Here is an 18,287-nt window from a genome sequence, read left to right on the forward strand (position 1 = left end):
CTACATGGACATAATGAGAAGCTTACCTATTTGGTTTTTGTGTCACCATACCTTCTCTTTTAAAGGTGTAGAATTAAAGGAATACATTGGAGCAAGATAGGGATGCTCACTTTTGTTCAATATTGTAGTGGAAGTCCTAGCCAGAGTAATTAGGCAGGAAAAAGAAATAAAAAGAAATAAAAGGCATCAAAATTGTGAAGGAAGAAGTAAAACTGTCCCTATTTGTAGATGATATGACTTTATATATTGAAAACCTTTAAAAATTCCACCAAAAAACTGTTAGAACTAATAAATGAATTCAGTATAGCTGCAGGGTAAAAAATGAGTACACAAAAATTTGTTGCATTTTTATAATGTACTAATAGTGAACTATCGGAGAAATTAAGAAACAGTCCCATTTATAATTACATCAAAAGAGTAAGATATCTAGGAATAAATTTAACTGAGAAGATAAAAGTCCTGTACTCTGAAAACCATAAGACAGTGATGAAAGAAGTTGAAGAAGACACAAATAAATGGAAAGGTATTCTGTGCTCATGGCTTAGAAGAATTAATATTATTAATATACCCATATTACTCAAAGCAACCTATGGATTCAGTGCAAGCCCTATTAAAATTCTAATGGCATTTTTCACAGAAATAGAATAAACAATCCTAAATTTGTGTGGAATCACAAAAGATACTGACTAGCCAAAACAATCTTGAGAAAGAAGAACAAAGCTGGAGGCATCATGCTCCCTGATTTCAAACTATACAACAGAGCTATAGTAATCGAATGATATGACATTAGCCAAAAGAAACCCCAAACAGACATATTGGTCAGTGGAACAGAATAGGGAGCCCAGAAATAAACTCGTGCATGTAAGGTAAATTAATTTATGACAAAGGAGGCAAGAATATACAATGGGGAATGGACAGTCTCTTTGATAAATGGTGTTGGGAAAACTGGACAGCCACATATGAAAGAATGAAATTGGACCACACTACCTTATGCCAAACACAAAAGTTAACACAAAATGGATTGAAGACTTGAATGTAAGATCTGAACCCATAAAACTTAACAGGAGAAATATAGGTGGCAGCTCATTGGCATTGGTCTGGGCGCTGATTTTTTGTATCTGGCAACAAAGGCAAAGAAAAGTAAACAAATGGAACTAAATCAAACTAAAAAATTTCCATCCAGTGAAGAAAATCATCAACAAAATGAACGGGAGAAGATATTTGCAAATCAGATATTTAATAAGGGGTTAATATCTAAAACATATAAAGTAGCACAGTAACAACAACAACAACAAAATCCAACTGGAAAGGACAGAGGATCTGAAGATACATCTTTCCAAAGAAGAAATAAAAGGCCAATAGGCTCATGAAAAGACACTCAACATCACAAATCATCAGGAAAATACAAATCAAGACAATGAATTATCATCTCCTACCTTTCAAAATGGCTGTTACCAAAACAACAAGGAATAACAGGTGTTGGTGAGGATGTGGAGAAAAGGGAACTCTTGTGCACTTTTGGTGGGAATGTAAATTGGTGTAGCCACTATGGAGAACAGTATAGGAGTTCCTCAAAAAATTAAAAAATATGATCCATCAGTTCCACTTCTGGGTATTTTGAAGAAAACAAAAACACTAATTCAAAAAGATAGGCACGCCTGTGTTTACTGCAGTATTATTTATAATAGCGAAGATCTGGAAGAAAATCTAAGTGTTCATCAGTAGATGAATGGATACACGCACACAGTGGAATACTGCTCAGCCATAAAAAAGAATGAGGTCTTGCCATTTGCAACAACATGGATAGACCTTGAAGGTATTACCCTAAGTGGAATAAGAAAAAGACAAACACTGAAATCATACAATCAGAAAAACAAACAAATGAACGAACAAACAAAGCAAAACCAAACTCAGATACAAAGAACAGATTGGTGGTTGCCAGAAGGGGGAGGGGAAGAGGAGTGGGCAAAATGAGTAAAGGCGATCAATACATATAATGTCCTGACTGTAAGTCAGAACTATGTTGCAGATATGGAACTTACTAAGAGAGTAGATCTTGATGGTTCTCATAAGAAAAATTTTTGTAACTTTGTATGGTGACAGATGCTAATTAGACTATTGTGGTGATCATTACATAGTGTATACAGATATTGAATTATTATGCCCAGCACCTGAAACCAGTAATGTTATATGTGAATTATACGATTGTTTAAAAAAAAAAAAAAGAAAGGAAAAACAGGTACACAAAGAACTAATGGAAAAAAGTATATAGAGAGTCATCTGCGCATCCTGAATAGAAGTAAGCCATTCATTTGAAATGTGAAATGAAACAGAGTAAGCCAGCACACTTCTTCCCCATGATGGAATATTTCCCCTGTGCCTTTGGAGAGGTTAAGGAAAAGTTATATCCGACTAGGTGTCCTTTTAAAAGCTTAATTTTTAAAGGTTTCTATGTGGACTGCAAAAAAGGACAAAATCATTGTTCGTTATGCCAAGTGGCATAGACTCATTTACAGGGATGACATTATAGTTTTTATATAATATAGCTGCTATGATTAACAGGTTTTAAATGACATTTTTCCTTGGGGGATGAGGCTTTCCCAGGAAAAATCCGATTAATTTCTTCATTACTTAGGTTAAAGTCAATACTGAAAGACTTCTTATGGGAATAAATGGCTTTGATTTTTCTCTCTAGAAACCTAGCTCTGTCCGCATCGATCAACTGGATCGTGAACAGTTCAACCCCGATGTGATTACTTTTCCGATTATCGTCCACTTTGGGATACGCCCTGCACAGTTGAGTTATGCAGGAGACCCACAGTAAGATATTTCTCGGTGTTTGTCTTAGCCAATTTCACCTTCTACTAACAGCTGAATTAGCAGAGGAATATCCTTTAGTGGATGTTTTCTTATTAAAAAATTAAGACCTGAAATGAGCCATGTTTCCAAATTTAGGTTACCAAATGAAACAGGTTTTGGTAGCTCCTGAAGAATTATTTTCTCTATTGATTTGACTGCAGGAAATTATTATTCAGTAGATTATCCTTGGCAATTTTGGTCAACTTGAGTCCCGTATATTTTTAACTTTTAAGGAACTTTTCCTTTATTCATCATAACAATATTTATTGTTATTATTATTTATTTTTTCAGTGCACTCTAGAGGAAAGTAGCACCATGTTCCTAGCACTGCCGGATTTATGCAGAATTCTATTTTGGGAGGCATCTTAATAAGAGCTCAAGATTCCTTGCAAAGTCAAGGGTTGCGTTGTAAGGAGAAGGCATGACTGCTGACTCTTAGAATTGATGTTACTTTCCACAGTTGAGTTTTTCCAACTGGCTTGTTAGTGTTTTTCTGGGAGAAGATGAGGATGTGTGGGAATGGAAATAGTACCATTATATTCTTCAGAAGTATTTGGATTTCCTACCTCGGTAAACAGTTTCCTGACTTAATTTTTTTTTTTAAGGATTCATAATGGGAGAAAAGGGCATGGGAGATTTTCAGTTCATAAATACAATTCTGGCTGATACATTAGAAGAGGCTAAAGGGTTTTGTTCTTTTTTTTCCCCCTTTGGATAAAAGTATGAAGCAGTGAACCAGGCACTGTGTAAGTACTTCTTTCTTTCCTCCATTCTCTAAAAAATTGTTACCAAAAAAGGAGAGACCCAGCTAAGGCCAAAAAAGGAGCAGTTTCAATATGACAGAAAATTCGTTGAAAGTCCCTTCTTGTCACAAATGTTAGTAGAATGTGATAGGCTCTCGTGGACTCTCAGATGGCAGGACTGTGTGCTGCTACAGGACTGCATTTCTCTTCCTTCCCAGGACGCTTTAACAGGATCCTTTAGACTGATCTAGCTTATCACATTATTTGGCTTCGACAACTGTGCTTGTTTCTGTGTGGTGAATACAAATTGGTGCGCACCCTTTGTCTTTTTCCCTCTCCAGTGGAGAAATGGATACAGCTGTGTAGCTTGGGTATGGGCACAAACGGCGTTCTCTTTTTTAATACTCTCCAACTTTTACTTTCAATGTAGGCAGTTCAGAGACCGACCGTGTCCTTGTTAATAAGGGGTGTTTCTTTCAACAACCTCAGAAAGTACATATTTAAATAAAATAGGTAACCATGAGAAATGATACGTTTCTGTTGGTTTTTATGTGTCTTTGGAACTCTTTCCCGAGAGATTCGGGCATATGTAGTGACACCTCATTTTCAACATAGACATATAATTATCAACTTAATCACTAGGTTCCAGATGACTCTCGGTCATCCTGCTCTGCTGCCCCCAGATCAGATCCTTCCTTAGAATGATGGTTTGTTGCCATTAAGGATATCCAAAAGAATGTAATTTATGATTCAGCACGCCTATTAAAACAGCTGGGTTTATTGCACTTCAGATTCTCCTGCTTTTTGTCTGAGATGTCTGTCTGTCCTTTTCCTTAGGTACCAGAAACTGTGGAAGAGTTATGTGAAACTTCGCCACCTCCTAGCAAATAGTCCCAAAGTTAAACAAACTGACAAACAGAAGCTGGCGCAAAGGGAGGTTGGTATCAAGTCCTGTTCTTCCGGGATTAATAATGATGTGCTTCAGGTTTATTTTCAAGATTATCGCATTACACCATGCTTCTAGAATAAGATGGAAAAACACTTCTAAAAAAAAAAATCATACTTTTCTCTCCTCACATTAGTAGACAGATGGATTTCTTTTTCGTCTTTTAGTATCTAAGAGAACATTACCTCCACTACCCTACTAAAAAGGCTTGTTTCTTAATGGTTTCCTACCATTGGGAATAAATATATCTTATAGAAATTTTTCAAATTTTACAGTTGCTGGGACAACCTTTTATCATTGATTAGACTGTACTTAGTGTAATTTGGGTCATACTCAAATTTCTTGGTCTTAAGGTCATAAAAGACTGCCTTTCATGTGTCTTCCATAGGTCTGTTATTTCAACAGGGTAAACTTATAAAGTTTTATATCCCGAATTTCATATTTTTTACTAATGGGTAGTATTGTCCTGTATTCCAGGATCATTTATGTTTTCGTTCTTAATTCATAATTTTAAGAATAAATGGATTCAGTATCAACATAAATTTTGTCTCAATGATGTTTAATTTTGCTTTGGGTATAAGAGAGCAAGGCTTTGAAGCTGGGAAAAGTGTTTGAATTCTGGTCCTGTCACTTCCTGTGACTTGAGCCGGATACCTTCATTATAAAGAGGGAACCAAGGCTTGGGGAGACCGACTGAAATTTCTCTCTGTCATTGGATCCAGGGAGAAAGGTGGTTGTGTGGACTTCTGAAATACTCCATTTAGCTTTCCTCCAGTGGTATTTGATCTGTAGTAGCCATTTAATCAATGATGCAGGCTGTGTGATAGTTCCTGTTATGAATTCCTGTGAGATTTTTGTTGGAAGTGTGCATATATAAAATTTTTTTATAATTAATTATTTGAAGGGGAGAGTCAGCTCCTGATCATGTCTTGCAGAAGTTTTAAATCATTGTCTTTTTTTGAAGAAAATGTACCCTTGCTACAAGAGGTTTTGTAAGGGTTTTACAAATTAGAAGGCAACTTTTAGAATTATGTGGGTTGCAGATTAATTTACTGATTGTCTTTCTTAGATGTAAATGCTTAGCATAAGGCTTGATATAAATATAATTTTTGCATTCTGATTTTAAGTCCCAAACATCACACTTTATCTCTTTTATCAGCAAAAGGGCATTTTTTTGTTTGTTTGAACTCACCAGAATGGCTGATTTGGTTTAGATTTTTTCTTATCTGGATACCAGGATAGGCTGGCTTATACCCAAGGCTTAGAGTATCCTAGCCTTTATTTCAAGTAAAATATTGTAATTTGGCACGAAGAGGTTTGAATACCTGAATGCAAAGGTGATATTGAATGAATCCAGCTTATTTTCTAATGCTTGATGTTTGGCTTAATACTGCTTCACAACTGTCAGGTTACTCATCATAATGAGTTCTTTTCTAGGAAGCGCTCCAAAAAATACGACAGAAGAATACAATGAGGCGAGAAGTAACAGTGGAGCTAAGTAGTCAAGGATTTTGGAAAACTGGCATCCGTTCTGATGTCTGTCAGGTGATGACACCTTGGAGAACACATTTATACCTATATATTTCTTTCTTTTTTTTTTTTTTTTTTTTTTAAAGATTTTAATTATTTGTCAGAGAGAGAGAGGGAGAGAGAGCAAGCACAGGCAGACAGAATGGCAGGCAGAGGCAGAGGGAGAAGCAGGCTCCCTGATGAGCAAGGAGCCGGATGTGGGACTCGATCCCAGGACGCTGGGATCATGACCTGAGCCGAAGGCAGCTGCTTAACCAACTGAGCCACCCAGGCGTCCCTATACCTATATATTTCTTTCTTGAAAAGAAAGTTTTCCTAATTCTGTTAAGTTTCTATAGAACATACTGTCTTATAGCTAAATGGAACACCAACCATAAATTGCTCTTATTTTGGTTTTGTTTTTATATCAGTTTTCATGTTGCCTTGTTGTGTGGATGTGCGTGTGTGTGTGCGTGCACGTATGTGCATGGTGGTGAGGTGGGGGGTGCAGTTACTTAGTAATGCTTTCTGTCTCTGCCTGTTGAGTGAAGGCAAGTGTATTCTTCAAATGCACCTGCCTGTGTGCAGCGAATGTGTGGGTGCTTGTCCAAAGACATAACTCCAACAGTTCTACAGGCAGACTCCTGAAGACCGTGTTGTCCGAACTTTCCAGACTGATGACTCATACTTACACTGCGGAGAACGGAAGGCATTAATGAACAAAATCAAAATAAATTTCCTATTTGAGCCAAATGATAGTAGTTTTTCCTTGGATGAACTAATAGAGGAACATTTCAGCTGTATATAACTCTCACTGATAACTATTTTTGTTTTCCCTATGAGTGGAATTTATACCAGATTAGAGACCCCTAAAACCAAGCATATTCTTTGAGTCTTTACTTCATTCTTTAGTTATGATTGATACTGGTTACATTTCATGAGAATTACAGTCAAGGCAGTGAGTGCCCAGGCAGGGGTCAGGTAGTGTATTTTGCCATATTCAGCTGTTGGGAAGAATACTTACAGGCTTCCACTCACTGTTTTGATGGCAGCATGCATGGTAATAAGTTCAAGCTGTCTCGGGTATTTATTTCATCACAATGAGGTATTTTTTCTTTAAATCATTAGTGTTAGCATTTAATTATTATATTGAACAGTGGGATTTAATCTTATTATTAAAGGGATTTCTAGGTGACTCATTTACATTGTGATGTCCAGAGCTACATATTTTTATGTTAAGATGGACTGCTGTTGATGCCATGTTACTAGATAGTTCGAGAATAATGCTCTACCATGGCAGCCATCTGTGTCTACAAAATCTTCAGTTATTTTGCTGAGCGTTTTGTTTTTTTTTTTTTTTTTTTTTAACTGTAAGTATTCAGAAGTATCTTCTGCTGATTCTTTCTTGGGGCCTTGGAGCTGTATTATCTAGTTTTTCTGTTTCTCCAAAACCGACATAATGTCATCCTAAGGTAGACATCATAAGAACACTGAGCAGAATGTTCAGCAATCTGCTCAAAATCTGGTGCCATCAGGGATAAGTCAGAGTTGATAGAGACATCATAAAATTGGAGAGCATTAGTAACTGGAAGAGACCCTAGAGATTTTTCAGTTCAGTGGGCTTTATACTTGTGTTTTTGGTTAAATTTGAACTTTATCTTTTTTTGTTTTTTAAACAAAACCCCATAGAGCCCTAATTTGTGAAAAGATAAAGAAGAACTGATTGGTGGGTGGTGGGTATGGAGGGAGTGTCCAGTTGTACTGGATTTCCACCCTGTGTAGTGGGGCCCTAAGGCAGTTTTGTTGCACTGAACACAATTTTGTTTAAAGCATTGAGCCCTTTGCACCCCTTTTTTTGGCGAAATGCCTGCGCACGGGTGCGGAATAATCCATTCTGCCGCAGTTCCGTGTTCTTCAGCTGTGTCACAAATACCTTAATCTGGCTTCTTAGCTAGATTAGAAGCAACTGGAGGATGAGGTTATCATCTCCTCATGTATTAGATTTCACATTCTGTTTCGAGATTGGCAGGCAAAAGCACTCAGTTCCTTTGACTAACTGGTCAGAGAAATTGGATCCTAACTCAAACTCTTGCCAAGGTGACTACTCCTTGATCTAATAATAGTCCCTTCCTCTGTAGGACCCCCTCTTCCAAAGACCACTGCCATCTGTTTAGAAGCCATGTTTCCAGTCTCCAATCCTCCTGTTTTTTTACAAGTTATGTTGGCCTTATTTAATTCCTTAACCTAGAATAAATGCTTGTTTTAGTGTTTGTTCCTCAAATAAGATAGCAGGTGGCATGTAATAATGCAGTTTAAAACATTCAGAATAAAGGCATTTAGTATGTTTGTTAAGGAAGAATAAGAATCTGAGAAATAGGAGTTAAATGAATACTTTGAATAATCCTGAACCTGTGAACAGATAGACTCATGGGTAATTTTTTTTTTAAAGATTTTATTTATTTATTTGACAGAGATCACAAGTAGGCAGAGAGGCAGAGAGAGAGAGAGGGAGAGAAGCAGGTTCCCTGCTGAGCAGAGAGCCCGATGTGGGGCTCGATCCCAGGACCCTGAGATCATGACCTGAACCGAAGACAGAGGCTTAATCCACTGAGCCACCCAGGCGCCCCAAGACTCATGTGTAATTTTAAGGGCAAAAAGCACTTCTTTAAAATCCTCAGGGGTGGGGATGCGGGAGGGATTCTCTGTTTGGGAATTCATTGATGCAGAACCTACTGTTCATCAGTAATAATTGCTGGTAGGTTGCTGGCAAAAGCATTGTGATGTTATCTGGCTGCTGCTGGAGGTAAAACTGTTGTGATAAATCTAAGGTGGAGAAACGTTAAGTACCAGTTTCTCATTCTAGAAGTATAATTTCCCAACCAGAGAAGTTACTGGGGTTTTTATGACATTAGAAAATTCTGCATTTTGCCCCATCCAATATTAGAAGGAATGGAACTCTAGGACTGGGCCCGGAACCTGTAATTACATGTGGGCTAAATGCAGAACTTGAAGCCATGTTTAGAGACAGACTATTAAAAGGTTTTTTTCTGTGTTGCTGTTTATTAGTGATTTCTGGGCAATACGGGGGTGGGGGGGGGAGCAGGAAGTAAAACCTGAAACTGAGGCTGAAAAATTCAACAGTATGCCTCAGAAAAGGTAGAAAGTCAACATGTTGCTGCAGGATTTTAAGAGTGGGATTCTGCCCACTGAGCTTGAATTGGTATCTTATAGATACTTTGCTTTGGTAAGGAGGTGACTCATGGGGATCAATAAACTGAGCCATAAGAACGGAGAATGGGTAAAGGTGACAGAGACATCAAAAAAAGGAGCAAGGAATCTGCTACCATTATGGTTCTCTAACCCGCATAAGGCTTATGCTGCACTTGGGGGTGCTAACTCCTTGAGAAAACTAAGGAGACCCAGGTGCATGGAGAATTGCTGGGAGAAGGAGCTGTGTTGTGGTGGTTGGTATTTGTACTGAGAAGATGCAGGGCTGTATTTGGACTCAATAGCTGTGCTGTTTTCCCACAGTGACTCTGGAGTGGAGTGGAAGGCTGCTGTGCAGTATCACACTAACTGATATTTTCGCTCCATGATCTATTAAGGGGTGACTGAATAGTGAAAATAAGTATCTCCAAGGATGAGGAGGTTTTGGACAACACATTCAAGGAATCATTTTCTAAGTTAGAACTTGGGGTGGAAATAGAGATTTATACCTCCAAGAGACATATGGCTTCACAGTTACTGTTAACAAATTTTTGAACCATGTGAGATACTTGATTTTTTTTTTTTAAACTGGAGATGTAGTGCTTCTTATAAAGGAAGAGAACAAGATTTTGTTTGAAGGCTAACTGACCTATCAAGCTGTCAGAATTACAATTTATTATGCAAATTTCCAACATTTTCTACAAGATGAGGGAGAAAAGTGTAGTGAGCTCTGTGCCATCCTCACACAGCTTCAGCCCTTACCAGCAGCATCTCTGTAACCTCACAGTCACTGCTCATGTTTTCCTGATTGCTACATCTATTTCAGTCTGCTCCAATGGCCATTCAGATGGGATCTGTACATTGTCGTGAGTTGCTGTGTTTTAAGTCTCTTTAGGTTCTCATTCCATTTTTCCCTTTGTTTTCCTTGAAAATTCTTATTGTTGAAGAACCTGGATCTTGTGTTCTGTAGTGTTCCTAAGGTCTAATCTGGGTTTTGCTGATTGCAACTTAATGGTATCATTTAACATGTGCTTCTCTTCCTTTTATTTCCTATAAATTATCATAAACTGCTATCTAATAGAATACCATTGGCCATACATGGCTATTTAAATTTAAATTAATTAGAATTAAATGAAATTAAAAATTCAGTTCTTAGTTGTCCTAGACATATTTCAAGCACTTAATAGACTATTAAGACTATCTGGCTAGTGCTTATTATAGCAGTAGAGATGCAGAATATTTCCATCATCATAGAAAGTTCTGTTGGATGGCAGTGATCAGATTTAAATTTATTTTCTTGCACAACTTTTTCATAGGTGGTAGTGTGGTGTCTCTCTCTCTCTCTCTCTCTCTGTCTTTTTATAAGTGATAATCCAAACATTTAATAGTTCTTTTAGAAAGTAAATTCTGTTCTTAGAAATCTGACTTAATCTGACCATTTTTCAGTTGAAGAGATAAGTCTTCAAATTGGAATGTATTTCTCCTCAATCATGTGCCTTTTTTTAAATTGAAGTATATAGTTGATATAAAATTAAATTAGTTTCAGGTGTACAACACATAGTGATTTAACAATTATTTACATTACAAAATACAATAAGTATATTACAGTATTACTGTGTTGTACTTTTTATCTCTGACTTATTTATTTTACAACTGGAAATTTATATTTCTTAATTCCCTTCACCCATTTCATCCATCCCCCCACCTCCCTTCTCTTTGGCAATCTCCAGTTTGTTTTCTGTATTTATGAGTCTGTTTCACTTTTGTTGTTGTTTGTTCATTTGCTTTATATTTTAGATTTCATATATAAGTAAATCATAGAGTTTTTTTTTTTCTTTCTCTGTCTGGTTTATTCATTTAGCTTAATACCCTCTAGATCCATCCGTGGCCTCTTTTTTATGTGTGACATTACTAGTCACCAATGAATTATGACCTAGACCGATATTTATTAAGAGCTGCCAAAGTGATATTTTAATTCTGTCTTTCTTTCTGCATTTATTAGTTAGAATACTTAAAAAAAAATTACATTACTGAAAATGACTACTGTTTACTATTTCTTGTGCTCCTCTTATCCAGGATCTAATTTGAAGTAATTATCCTCTTGCTGCAAGTTAGTATCTATGAGATACACAGCAGCCTCGTCCTTGCTGTTCATGGACTTCACATTTTCTCTTCATTTTCTGATATTTGTACTACTCTGTAGAGTATTAAGCATTTCCTATAATATCAACTCACAATTGTCTACAGGTAAAAATATATTTGAAGATAATTGCTAGTTTATATGTTAGTGTTTATCCCATGTTCTTCCCCCCACCCTTTTTCTTCAATTGAGCTCATTTCTAGTAGATTCCTTAGTCTGCCTTCGGCTCAGGTCATGGTCTCGGGGGCCCTGGGATCAGCCGGCATCGAGCTCTCTGCACAGCGGGGAGCCTGCTTCTTCCACTCTCTCTGCCTGCCTCTCTGCCTGCTTGTGATCTCTGACTCTGTCAAGTAAATTAAAAAAAAAAATCTTTAAAAAAAAAAGGCTTATTAAAAGAATGATCCTTGAGGTCCTACATGTTCCTAACCATTTGTCTTTAAATATAAAGGCCATGTAAGCTGGATATAAAATTTGTGGTTTATGTTTTCTTTCATTAACATCTTAAATACGTTTCCATTGTTTTCTGGCATAAAGCAATGCTGTCAGTCCTTTTGGTTAATTTTTTCGGATATGCTGTGTACCCTTCCATTATATACTTATAAGTTGTCTTTTTTCTCAGAAAAGTTTCCTTGAATTACACATTTCATTATTCTGTCCTGTTGTTTTGGTTTTCTTTAAGGATTCCTATTATATGCTTCTTGTATCTTTGCTTGTTTCCTGTATCTGTCATTATCTCTTGAATCCTTCATTTCCTGTTGATTTTTTATTTCTCTAAAATTTTTCCTTTTCCTATCTTTTATTTCTCAAAGCACTGTCCATTGGTTAATTTGTTTTTTTCTTCATTCTGTTTAGTCTCTGTTCTTAAAATGATTATTTCCTTTTATGTCTTTTCCCTGAGTTTTGTCACTTCTTTTCAAATCTTCTTTCATCTAGTCATTTCATTTCTGAGTTATAATATTTATTTGTAGTTTTCTTTTATAGCTCCAGTTGCTTTCTTTATTTTGTTTAGCTTGTTTTGAAATGTTAGGTCATAGCTTTCATCTGTTTTATTGGCATGTTTCTCTGGCTTTTCTTTTCTTTTCTTTTTAATTACCTGAGGAATCTTATTCTGTTCCTTTTCTCTATTTTCTGATAAAATCCTTGGATGGTATTGAATCATAATTCTTTTCTGTTTCTCTTCAAGTTAAATAATGTTAAATAAGTTAAATGAAATATTTTCCTGTATTTTAAGAAGGCAGTTGGGGCACCTGGGTGGCTCAGTGGGTTAAGTATCTGCCTTTAGTTCAGGTCATGATCCCAGGGTCCTGGGATCAAGCCCCACATCAGGCTCTCTGCTCAACAGGGAGTCTGCTTCCCCCGTTCTCTCCGCCTGCCTCTCTGCCTACTTGTGATCTCTCTCTCTCTGTCAAATAAATAAATAAAATCTTTAAAAAAAAAAAAAAAAGGCGGTATAAGCCAAATTAGCCCCTCCTTCTACTGTTTTTGCAAAGTGATTTAAAATAAAGGACTTTTGATACCTGAGACCTGCCCCCACTGCTTCCTCCTCTATTTTATCTAGATTCCCTCTTTCTTTTGCTCTTTATTGTTCCTCTCCTGCTTAAATGTGGCTTTTACCCCCAGCACTGTCTTCACACCATGGGGCTTTACCCTGAAAGGGAAGTTCAGTTTTTCATTGAGCATTTATAGGGCTTCAGCACTCTGGCGCCAGTACACTGTCCTTTTGTACTCACTGCAGAGCCCTCTCCAGTTTTGGTCACATTTGGTCACATTCTCTCTCTTTTTTTTTTTTTTTTTTTTAAGATTTTTTTAATTTATTTTATTTATTTGACAGAGAGAGAAATCACAAATAGGCAGAGAGGCAGGCAGAGAGAAAGGGGGAAGCAGGCTCCCTGCTGAGCGGAGAGCCTGATGCAGGGCTCGATCCCAGGACCCTGAGACCATGACCTGAGCCGAAGGCAGAGGCTTAACCCACTGAGCCACCCAGGCGCCCCTTGGTCACATTTTCTATGAATATATGTTAATTTGGGGGTTCTTGCATTCTCAGGGCTGTCAGAAGCCCTGCTACTCTCCCTGTCTTTTCTCTCTCACAGATGCTGAGATCTCCTAGATCTTTGTCCTCACCCTGTCTTATTTAGGTGTTCATGGGGGTACCTTGTTGTCTAGCTTTTATTGTTCATATTGCTTCTAGGTGTGTTTTGCTAACCTGGTTGCTCAGTTTTTATGAGAGAATTTAAATAGCTTTACACATACAGCCATTTCCATACAATCTTTTTTTATTTTTATTTTTTTAATTTTAACTTTTATTTTTTCTACACAATCATTAAAGGAGAAAACATTTGCGAGACTTGAATTGGCAGGTTAGAGGAAGATGCTCAGTGATTGTATGTATTTCTACATTGCAAAGATTGATACTTTAAAAAAAACTGAACTAGAGTTGTTAATAGTCTTGTAGATAACATTGAGACTTTGTTGTCTGGGTTACAAGATAGACATGGTCATAGATATCTTTTAGTGGTATTCACAAGAAGTAGACTTACCTGGAAAGAGATACTGGTGTAGTGAAGGGACTCAAAGCTGTTTCATACCAGTAAAAGTTAAAAGAAGTAAGACTTAGGTTAACAAAGAGAAGATGTGGAGATATTACTGTTACATATAGTTTGTTTTTCTCCTGGGGTACAGCTAGGTTCAAAGAGATAAACTTTCAAAAGAGACAGATTTGGGCTAAATGTTAATAATAATTTTATAATCATCAAAGTACCCTAAAGAGTGTGCTCTTTCCTTTTTAAAGAGAAATTTATTAAGGGGGCTCCTGGGTGGCTCATTCAGTTAAGCGTCTGCCTTTGACTCGGGGTGGGATCCCAGCTTCCTGGGATGGAGCCTTACATCGACCTCCCTGCTCAGCAGAGAGTGTGCTTCTCCCTCTGCCTCTCCCCACCACACCTGCTGTCTCTGTTTCTCAAATAAATAAAAATCTTAAAAAAGTTATTAAGCATAGTGGATATACAATGTTATATTAATTTTTGCGGCACAACATAGTGATTCAACACCTCTATATGTAGTGCTCACCTTGGTAATTGCAGTTGCCATCTGTCACCATACTCTGTTACAACATTATCGACTCTATTCCCAATGCCTTCCTTTTCATTGCTGTCACATTATTTTATAACTGAAAATTTGTACCGTTTAACCTCTTTTACCCATTTTGTCTGTTCTCCATACTCCCCTTCCCTTTGGCAACGACCAGTTTATTCTCTGTATTTTTTAAATTATTTCGTTTGCTTCTGTTTTTTGTTTGTTTTGTTTTTTAGATTCCACACATATGTGAGGTCATACAGTATTTGTCTTTCTCTAAGTGACTTATTTCACTTAGCATAATAACCTGAAGAGGGTGTCCTTTTTGGACAGGTGATGATCCATCCCTCGCTGGAGGTATTAGAAAAATAGCCAATTTACCAGTTTGAGTTCACACTTCATAAAGATAGGTGGACTGCGTAGTCTGCATGCCCCTTCTACCTTGAATTTTTAGCAATTTTCTGCTAAAGCTTTTTTCTTCTTGAGCTTTCTGCAGTTTAAATGCCTGGAAAGTGATACTATGCTTTGGCCACACATTTTGTTTCCATATTACTATGTTTTTTAATGCAGCACTTACAACAACAAAGTGGACAAAATGCCAGTGATTCAGGTCATAATGACATATCTCTGGGAAGCCCTTGAAGCAAAGAGCATGTCCTTACTGTTTTTCTCTTCCACAGCTGTAGTAAGCCTTGCCCGTGAAGGTGCTCAGTATGCATTTATTGAATTGAACAGGAAAGAAGGACTTCCTGTTGATTGGAATTTCTACTTGGGAGCACGAATCTTTCCTTTTAAGTTAATACGGGAAACTGATTTTCTGCAGTTAAAAGCAAATCCATTATCATGTATTTTTAAACAATGCCATCTGAAAATACTTCAAAGACTAAAATGATATAAAGCGTATGTCAGTCATTCTGTGGGCTGTGCCCAGTCTCTAGGTTCTGATGAATAAGAATGACTCCTTCTTTCTCTTGAGTTCTAGGGAAGTGTAATTAAAAAAAAAGAAAAAACGATGACTTTTATGAAATTATCTCCCAATAAGGAATCTTTAGCCAAATGAAAAGTGATTGAAATAAAAGTAAAAGTTCTATGTCCTCAGGTGACAGAACTGTAGTGGTAGTTATAAAAGTTTTCCTTGGAGTATTATTACATCATTAAGTATTAAACCTAGAATGGCCTTTTGAGATCACCTGACTGAGAAGTTCTTACCTGGAGGATAGTGGTGGGCTTTTAGGGGTCTGTGAACCTATTAAAATTGCATACATTTTTTGCATGTTTATGCACTTAGGCATTTTTCTGGGGAAAGGGTAATTTTCTTTAGATTCTCAAAAATATCTTGACCCTGACAAAGTTTCAGAATTTATGAACTCTAGTCCATTTTCTTAACAGTAAAGATAGACAGGGAGGCACAGAAATTCTGCTGGCTTCGTTGAGGTCACCCTGCTGAATGCTGATGAAGCAGGGTTGTTCCTACTTGAATGAGGGCTAAGAAGCCTTGTACTAAGATAAGCAGTTTTTTGGTATTTGCTCATTTAATCCTTTTAACCCTCCCCCCCTTTGGAAATAGCTCTCCTGATGATCCTTATTCTGTAGGTGAGGAAACAGAGAGAGATCAAATAACTCCCCTGCCAAGTTCCACAGTGAATGAGTGAAGCAGGAATCAGACCGAGGCATTGTGATTCCAGAGACTATACCCTGAGCAACAGTAGTCCACCACCCCTCAAGAGGGGATTGGCAGGGATGCCACGTGGACAGTAAACTGTTTCAAGACTTTGGCAGTTGAAATCTGGGATGAGAAAAATGGTTCTTGTTTGTTGTAAAATAAATGAAGGATTATTACAAGTTTTTATTGAGATAAACATATTGGAATTTTCTTCCTAGCATGCCATGATGTTGCCTGTCTTGACCCATCATATCCGCTACCACCAATGCCTAATGCATCTAGACAAGTTGATAGGATATACTTTCCAAGATCGTTGTCTGTTACAGGTAAGAATTACTCGCCTGTACACTCACATAACAGCAAAATAGGAGTAATTCATCTTGCAGGTTACAAATGGAACATTGAGATTCTCCATTCCGGGAGATGACGAGGATGTTTAGTAACACAGCTCTCTCCATTACTCTACTCTGGTTGACACTTTCAAACACTTTTTCTCACCTTTCATTTTATTTTATTTTAATTTTTTTGACACTATCCCTAAAGAAATAGACCAAAGCTAAAATTTGTCTGTCAAGCCTGAGTCCTTTCTTTAAGGCTTGCGTTCTTTATGGCTCTTCTTTCCAGGTGATAACTATTGTAATTCTCCTTTGAAAGATGTGGATTTTTAGGTTTCTTTATAGAAAAGGTCTTGTACTAGAGCTCTGGAAATTTGACCCTGGAGAAGATAAGATGGAAAGATCAGGGCTTAAAATTCTACTGGATGGATCTCTTTTAGCTATTTCGTTTGAGATAATATAAAGATGGCACTTCTGTGCTGAGTTTTTCAGACTAAATTTATTTTGTTGAAATTTTAGCTGGCCATGACTCATCCAAGTCATCACTTAAATTTTGGAATGAATCCTGATCATGCCAGGAATTCTTTATCTAACTGTGGAATTCGACAGCCCAAATATGGAGATAGAAAAGTTCACCACATGCATATGAGGAAAAAAGGTATGTTTGGATTCTACTCTTGTGTTTTGGTCTATGTTCCCTGTTGTAAATTAAGTCCCCACCAGGAAAAGTTTCCTGGTGACTGTTGTATATTCTCATTTTGTAGTGCTTTCTGACCCATACGTAACAGCATTCACTTTGAGCATTATTATAAGGGTGGATGAATTTTTTAGGAAAATTTTTTGCTACTATCAAGTTTCTTAAGTAACTAAATTGATCAGACTTGTAGACATGCAGATATCAAACCTTTTGAAATCAAACTGGGGTAAGATAGATAATAGCCTTTCTACGTATCATATCATGGTCCTAGAATGCTTCTAACAGTATTTCCTTATTTATTTACTTTTTAAATAGGAATTAACACTTTAATAAATATTATGTCACGCCTTGGCCAAGATGACCCCACTCCCTCAAGGTAAAGTAGCTTTTGTTAATAATAATAGCTTTATGGAGGTATCATTCACATACCATACGAGTCACCCACTTGAAGTATACTATTCAATGGTTTTTAGAACATTCACAGAGTGGTGCAGTCTTGATCACTACTTAATTTTAGAATGTTTTCAGCATCCCAAAAAGAAACCTGTACTCTGCATTTCCCTTCAGTCTGCCCAGCCCTAAGCAACCACTATTCTACTTTCAGTGTGCTTTCAATTTTTATGGATTTGCCTTTTCTGAACATTTTATATAAATGGTATCATACAAATATGTGGTCCTTTGTGACCAGCTTTTTAAAATAATCATTTTTATATATTCCAGATACAAATCTCTTATCAGATACGAATTTGCAAACATTTTTTTCTCATTCTATGGATTGTTTCTTCATTCTTTTGAAGATATCCTTCAAAGCAAAAAAGTTTTGATGAAGTCCAGTTTCTCTTTTACTTGTGTTGCTTGGGCTTTTGGCATCATGTTTAAGAAGCCATTGCCTAATATAAAATCACAAAGATGGGGGCACCTGGGTGGCTCTGTGGGTTAAGGCCTCTGCCTTTGGCGCAGGTCATGATCCCAGGGTCATGGGATTGAGCTCTGCATCAGGCTCCCTGCTCAGGCGGGCAGCCTGCTTCCTCCTCTCTCTGCCTGCCTCTCTGCCTACTTGTGATCTCTGTCTGTCAAATAAATAAATAAAAATCTTTAAAAAAAAAATTACAAAGA

The 18,287-nt window shown here is 37.1% G+C and overlaps 1 protein-coding gene across 4 annotated transcripts in view; it reads left to right on the top strand.

The window, feature by feature from the left end:
* LOC111140887 (drosha ribonuclease III) overlaps positions 1-18,287 on the top strand; it is a 119,503-nt gene that overhangs the window by 55,270 nt on the left and 45,946 nt on the right. For 3 of the 4 annotated variants that reach the window (XM_022493136.1, XM_022493133.1, XM_022493135.1), the window contains 6 exons: positions 2,696-2,820; positions 4,440-4,539; positions 5,986-6,093; positions 16,358-16,465; positions 16,994-17,132; positions 17,487-17,547. In XM_022493136.1, coding sequence (XP_022348844.1) covers positions 2,696-2,820; positions 4,440-4,539; positions 5,986-6,093; positions 16,358-16,465; positions 16,994-17,132; positions 17,487-17,547 — 641 coding nt within the window. The remainder of the gene's footprint in view (positions 1-2,695; positions 2,821-4,439; positions 4,540-5,985; positions 6,094-16,357; positions 16,466-16,993; positions 17,133-17,486; positions 17,548-18,287) is intronic. The other variant, XM_022493134.1, reaches the window with a different exon arrangement.

This window comes from Enhydra lutris, unplaced genomic scaffold (genome assembly GCF_002288905.1).
Source record: "Enhydra lutris kenyoni isolate GAN:26980312 unplaced genomic scaffold, ASM228890v2 scaffoldscaffold5, whole genome shotgun sequence".
In the NCBI taxonomy this organism is placed as follows: Eukaryota; Metazoa; Chordata; class Mammalia; order Carnivora; family Mustelidae; genus Enhydra; species Enhydra lutris.